The 6,468-nt window shown below is 33.2% G+C and overlaps 1 protein-coding gene across 2 annotated transcripts; it reads right to left on the minus strand.

Moving 5' to 3' along the window:
- Positions 1 to 453: 453 nt before the first annotated feature.
- On the minus strand, positions 454 to 6,462 carry LOC116340374 (spindle pole body component 110-like). 2 transcript variants are annotated; one of them, XM_031766845.1, is made up of 11 exons: positions 5,510 to 6,462; positions 5,176 to 5,418; positions 5,023 to 5,100; positions 4,766 to 4,945; positions 4,380 to 4,631; positions 4,092 to 4,196; positions 2,252 to 2,509; positions 2,100 to 2,180; positions 1,811 to 1,885; positions 935 to 1,105; positions 454 to 802 (listed from the first exon to the last, which is right to left on the minus strand). In XM_031766845.1, exons 1-11 carry the CDS (start codon positions 5,717 to 5,719, stop codon positions 644 to 646), a joined length of 1,812 nt encoding a protein of 603 aa, XP_031622705.1. In that variant the 5' UTR covers positions 5,720 to 6,462; the 3' UTR covers positions 454 to 643. The 2 variants fall into 2 exon arrangements, with proteins under 2 accessions (XP_031622705.1, XP_031622706.1); XM_031766846.1 differs by lacking the exons at positions 454 to 802; positions 935 to 1,105 and adding an exon at positions 1,302 to 1,608.
- Positions 6,463 to 6,468: the final 6 nt, after the last annotated feature.

The following is a 6,468-nucleotide window of genomic DNA, read 5'->3' on the forward strand; positions in this document are numbered from 1 at the left end:
TTTGATTAGAAAGAATTCAATTACCCGCAAACTTGCATATTTTTCAACCATGAGACTCATATTCAAAAAGGTCGATACTAAAATAAAAAATTCGTGCCTCTTTTTTGTTCGTTCAGCTGAAATCAGGTCAATTTTTGAATTGGCAAAATGAAATATTAGAAATAAAATTTATTAAATGTTCAATCGACTGCCGAGCAACCAAACAATTGTTATAGAGACGCATTCGCATGCAACAAAATCGACCGATAAACCCTGATTGATTTGCGGGCGCTTCATTCTTGCACAATGGCAACGGCATTTTATTGACGTGCCAAATCATAATAAAAACAAACATTTTATTCCGATATTCACCATTCGTGAACTATGTAGTGTCATTCACACATTGCAATCGCTGTTTGAATCATATCGTAAAAAGAACGAAAAAAAATCAAATATTGTCGTTCTATTTTGATGGTAAATTTATGTGTGCTGATGAAGAATAGTGGAACTTAACTGTTTTTATGCACTTAGCATAAAATACTACTACGACAATTCACTGTGACACCAATAAATGTGTGAATCAATCGTCCATTCACGACTTATCGATAATTCCGTATAGTATTCTTGGTTCCCCTTCGAATGTACAATTTCTTTCATTTGCTAACTAATTACAACTTGGATATATCAATTTTATGCATACCGTTATAAAGTGACGGTACGAATCATCGAGTGTGACATAATCGGTTTCGACATCAATAATTCGCTCACGCAAATCGATGTTTTCGTCACGAAGCAGCATTATCACCTTATTCAGTTTCATATTCTATTGCGTTAATGGAGTCAAACGAATTTATTGAAAAACCATTGGGTCGACGAAGATGAAAAAAATACGAATAAATTTTAAACAAAAAGTAACATTTCGAAAGAAAAATGCGAAATGTAGGAAAGACGTTACTTCTTGAAATGATGTTTGTAGGTTTTCGCCAAGAATATCGGCCGAGTTTTCTCGATCCCGGTGGTGATAGTGGTGACACGAGCAATTCGAATTTGAACTGCTGACATTATTGCTGCATGTAAATGTACTGGAAATGGGCGGCGACGATGAGTGCGTTGTTAAGAAATTTACCTGAAAATTGTTGACCAATTATATTTCTACTTATCTCCAGCGAACAATCACAATTTTGTATACACTATCCAAATTAGCTGAGGTTAAATCATAAATTAATTATTAGCAGTTTTTCACACAGGTAACAACAATAACAACAATTATGACTGTATTTAAAAAGGTTTTTTTTAATTTTTTATGAAAACTTTATTAAAATAACAATCAAGAGAAAAAGGCTTGAAAAAAATCGATTTTTATCTAAAATGCAAAATCACACATTAAAATAATCATTTAAACCAAGGCAATTTTAGACTGGATGTTGTTGGGCGAGACGACGATGATGCATTGTTTGATTCGGTTGTGTTTTGAACATTATTTACCACTCTACCATTACTACTAGTTTGTGCGGTGTTTTTATTTCGTCCAATTTTTGTCGATCGCATAAATATCTTATTGGTTTCGGTCTTCAGGTGATCTTCCAATGCCGTGCGCAAAAATGCAATCGTCGTTAGTTGGTGCTTATGCTGTGAGCAATTTGTTTTTTATTAAGTAAGTGCATTTGTTGGAATAGAATAAAATACCAATATGAAAATAAGTAACAAACACGTGAAAATTCAAACAGAACTGGATTATTATTAAGTATACAGCATGCAATTCAAGAAACAGTACAAAAGTGAGATTATAGAAATTCAGAATTATGAGGTACGAGCGAACAGTTTAACATACATTTGATTCTAGTTTTCGATTTTCGTCCATCAATTTTTGATAATTTTGCTGTTTTTCCTGAGATTCAGCCATTTGCTGTGAGCGAAAAATGATTTGATTTTGATTAATACGATTTCAAACACGCAGATCGTAGTGAGTTTATTTTCAACTTGAATTTCAAGCTTTTTTTTTATTTTGAAAACAGTTTAAAACTGCGTGTTAAAAGAACGTTCATAAATAATAAATGATTGTATTTTAATCAATTTTTATCACATTAAAAAATCGACAAAATAAGTGAAATTTTACTCACAGATTTTAAAAATGTTTGGTTTTCTTCAAGTCGCTTGATTGTGTCGGAATGTGTTTGGAGGTTTTCTTCCAATTGCTTGATCTAAAAGCATACAGAAACATGTTCTATCTCAGTAAAATTTGAAAATACGATCACAAATCACATTGTCTCACAGTTAATCGATAATTTTCACATTGTTTTTCCAATAAGGCCACCCTTTGGTTAGCATCACTGTGGTCTCCTTTCATTCGTTTAAGTTGTTCCTTTGCATCGTTAAAATCCTTTTCTTTAATTTTCAATAGTGCATTTGTTGATGAAAGTTCCGATTTGAGTGTTGTAATCAAATTTGCTAAATGTGTTTTATCGGCGATTGCCGTTGTAAATTCTTCGGCTGTAGCACTATCGACCGTTGAACCAACTGTTTTTCCGACCTGTTTATAACCCATGTTTAATTTACACTTTTACTATTTATACAAATTGCTTGTTTCTCTCTTTATTTCGCTTCTTAGTTCGCTCTGCTCTTAATTTACTAATTAAGTGTATGTTTACTTTCATAAGATATTGTTTTCCGCTTGTATAAACACATCAAACACTTCTTCTGACAATTACACACTATCGTAGTTACAATTGAATTTGGTTTTTAAAACAAATACGTTGCACGCTACGACCGAAGCGAAAAAGTTCTGAAAATTTTTAGTGCCGGTCGAGGCAAAAACGCATCCGAATCGGTCACAATCCAAATATAAACTAACCGCATTTAGTCGCATTTCTGGTTCGAATGGGAAAATGCATGTATATTTTTAGTCGATTTGAGTGTTCTTTTTAATATGGATTTCAATCGTTCGGAGCGGAGTGTTTTCTGAAATAAAAACGTTTTTTTTCTGACATTTTGAGATGCTCAATCATTTGCTGTGCAATACTTCGACTATCGTTCATGTATCCATTGCGATGACTCAATCAATTGCTATTTTCCTGCTTTCTTTCATTACTTTTTTATTTCCAAATTACGTGATCGATAAACATGAACCGAGTATATTTGGCCATTAAAACACTCACAACTCGATCGACATTTTGCATGTGTTTTTAGTGTAGAAATATGAGCTCTGTTCATCATATAATGATTACGAATGAAATTTACGATAGCAAATTTGAATTGGTTTTGCCATCAAGAAATTTCTCATTTCATCGCGGTGAGTATTTATTTTTGGAGGTATTCATATTCAAAATGTGCAACCAACAGAAAAACAAACAGCAATATTTTTACTCCATTTCACACAGTGTGGTGTCGACGCTTGGTAACGGCGCATCGCTCAAAAACCTCAAATATGAATATAGACGCATAAAAGTGGAACATTTTTAGATGAACTTATGTTGTTTGTTTTCTGCTCATTTATTCATAGTAAATTGACGTTTGTTATGAATAAAATTCACATAAGAGTGCAACGTAAAACACTATAATTTACTGACAGAAGACAAAACAAGCACATTTAGAAATGAAAATATACTTCGAAATGACACACTAAACTGCATTCCGAAATGAGAGAAAAAAAATGAAATGTGAGCATGTAAAGGAAGCACATTCATTGAGTGGCTCACTGCACAAAAAGCACGCTGTAGTGAAGTCGACGAAAGCCAGTCATTTTTTTACTTTAAATCCATCTATTTTTATGCACACATTCACCTCTTGCTCTAATTTTGAGAACATTTTGTGGAATTTCAATTTACTATTGCACCAATTTCGTACATGGAAATCAACCGAAACACCAGATGGCAACTTGATTGATTTATTACACTTAATTACATCAAAATCATGGATGGCTTCTCTTTTATCTCATATCCAAACAAATTTGTAAAATAAACATATAAAGAGCTAATGCGCAATTAGAATGTTTTTAGCAAATTGGTTATCATTTAAAGTCACATATCACTTTGAACACAAACACACATTAATTGGTACATTAAGATGAGCTTCACAATTAATTTCAATTATTATCCGACGATTATGAATAATACCTGAAAATCAGCGACGTTGTTTGAGTTGGCACTTATTGCTTTAACCGATTCCAGCTGCTGTTGCAGAGCCGCATACGCCTTGGAGATTTTGTCGTAGTTCACTTGCTTAAATGAGACAATCCATTGAATTTAAAACACTTTTAAATGATCATTTGAACATCTTGAAACTTTAAAACACATTTCTCAATGCTTTCAACGTAAAATGTCATTTAAATTTTCATTCAAACTTGTCGTGTGTATTTTCGTGAGAAAATAAACAAAACCTGCTAAAATTGTGTGCACACTCACCCGTTTATTGATTTCCGCATTTAATATATCAATTTCCGTTTGTTGTGATTCAATTTTTCTAGCATATTCGTGACCGATATCGAACAATTGACACAATTCATCGTCGGTTTGGTTTTCTTTTTCTTGGTAAGAATCATTATTACAATCACAAATCTTCGATGATGACTCTGGACTTATATCTCTAACGGTTCGAATTAAATCGACCACTTTGTCAATCGAATCAAGTTTTGTTTTGCCCAAATTGTGCGCACACTAAAAATAATCAATTGTTAACATGTACTCTCGAAATTCACAAGGTGAAGTTATAAACAAAAGAATTCGAACTATACTAGTATTCCACTCAATACAGTTCAATAAACTTTTCGAAAAGAAATGAATGGACGCACCCGTGAAACATTTGTTCGTCGTTGTTGTCGCAATTCTTTGATAATTTGATCTTTAAATTGGATATGAGTATCTTTCTGCTTGAGCTGTTGTTCCATATCGTTAATTTCATTTTTCAATTTTATAATCATATCATGTCGTTCGGCCACTTCAAAAACGAGTACACGAGCTTCAATCGCTGCCTAAAATATAGAAAACTCTTAATATAATTTACTGTTTCATAAAAAAATTATTCACAATATAATTTGCTCATTTTTACCTCTTCAAGTCCTTTATTTTGTCGTTCCAAATTCTTGATTTTACGCTTTAGGTCGTCATTCTGATCGTGTAATTTTTGCTACAAACAGATTTATTTTCGTAAATTTTAATGTATGTTTAATAAATAATATATTTTTTGTGGGTCTAACCGTACGTTTTGATTTAAAATTTGTTCGTAGTTCATGGTATTGGGTGCAGCGGATAAGAGATTGTTCGATGTGGTCGATTGAACATTTTTACATTCACTGACATTAAAATCAATCAAACTCGTACTCTTCGTAGCAGTAGCCTTTGTCATCGTCGACTTTGAATGTATGTTGTCAATAATTTCGACGAGTTCGTCATTGTAATCGATCAGTGTTTGCACCCATTCGTAATAAATTGGGAATTTTTTCAACTACAACATGCAAATACAAGTTTGTTTTTGTATTTTGTTTTTTTCGGAAATAAAATATAAAATCAAGCACACTGTGCGTTTACACACTAACCGTTTTTACAATGCCACTTGGTTCGGACAGTTGCGGCAAATCGCTTTCAAGTGACGCACCATCGACGTCATGATCCAATGCTGTATCGTGTTCAATGCGAGCAATTTTGTTTGTTTGTGATCGATTGTATTCTTTAAGCGATTTGATGACGTTGTAGTTGCTTCGTTGTTTGATCATCGTCGTTGGTTCAGTCGATTCCATTTGATTCATCGTGTCGTTCTTTCCGTTTTTTCTCTGTGTCTGTTTTCGTATTCAATAGCAAAAAATTGATCAAAACTGTTTTTCATGACGCAAACGCACACTGATTATCTGGCGCTTATCGCTGTTTATCACTTGGCACGCAAACGATTGAGAACACCACCGACACCACTGAGACCTATGTACTGTATTGCCGCGTTTAGATTAACTTCAAACCGATTTGAGGCCAAGCGTTTTAGATAAAAACAATCATTACAATCAAACGAAAACTTTTTGAAGTAATTTGCGCACGACCAAATCACGAAATGCGCTCTCTCTGTCTAGCTGTTTCGACGACGTGATAACAGTTTATATTAAAAATTAACACTAATTATACTCGGATAGATTATAATTAAGAAATATTGCGAACAAATGTTTGTTGATTTTCTTTTTGTGTACAATAAATCACTTTGAGCTCAAATGTCTGAAACAAGTCACCACCGAATACTAGACCAGGAATGCGCAAAATACAGAGTTTTAAATTTGAAAAATCGGCACTCTTTACACAGCTTCTTTATTATTTACACGAGAAAAAAGATACAAAGACAAATTTCAATGAATGATTGCATTTACATCGAAAAAAGTGTTACAAATGGTATCGAAAACACTTGTGTTCGGTCTTTTTTATTTTACACACGTTTTCAAAGCAACAAAAAGATTGACTTCACAAAAGGTTCTCAGCCGCAATATTTGGATTGCTGTCTGCACACATTCACGGTTTC

Source organism: Contarinia nasturtii, unplaced genomic scaffold, assembly GCF_009176525.2.
Source record: "Contarinia nasturtii isolate CC-2019 unplaced genomic scaffold, AAFC_CNas_1.1 Cnas_scaffold_643, whole genome shotgun sequence".
NCBI classification, from domain to species: Eukaryota; Metazoa; Arthropoda; class Insecta; order Diptera; family Cecidomyiidae; genus Contarinia; species Contarinia nasturtii.

Coding starts and splice junctions, on each gene's coding strand:
- LOC116340374 (XM_031766845.1), bottom strand. CDS start 5,719: ATGAATCAAATGGAATCGACTGAACCAACGACGATGATCAAACAACGA. Junction 5,101..5,175: donor AACAAATTTTAAATCAAAAC/GTACGGTTAGAC, acceptor ATCTGTTTGTAG/CAAAAATTACACGATCAGAA. Junction 1,106..1,810: donor ATCGAAAACTAGAATCAAAT/GTATGTTAAACT, acceptor AACAATTTTCAG/GTAAATTTCTTAACAACGCA.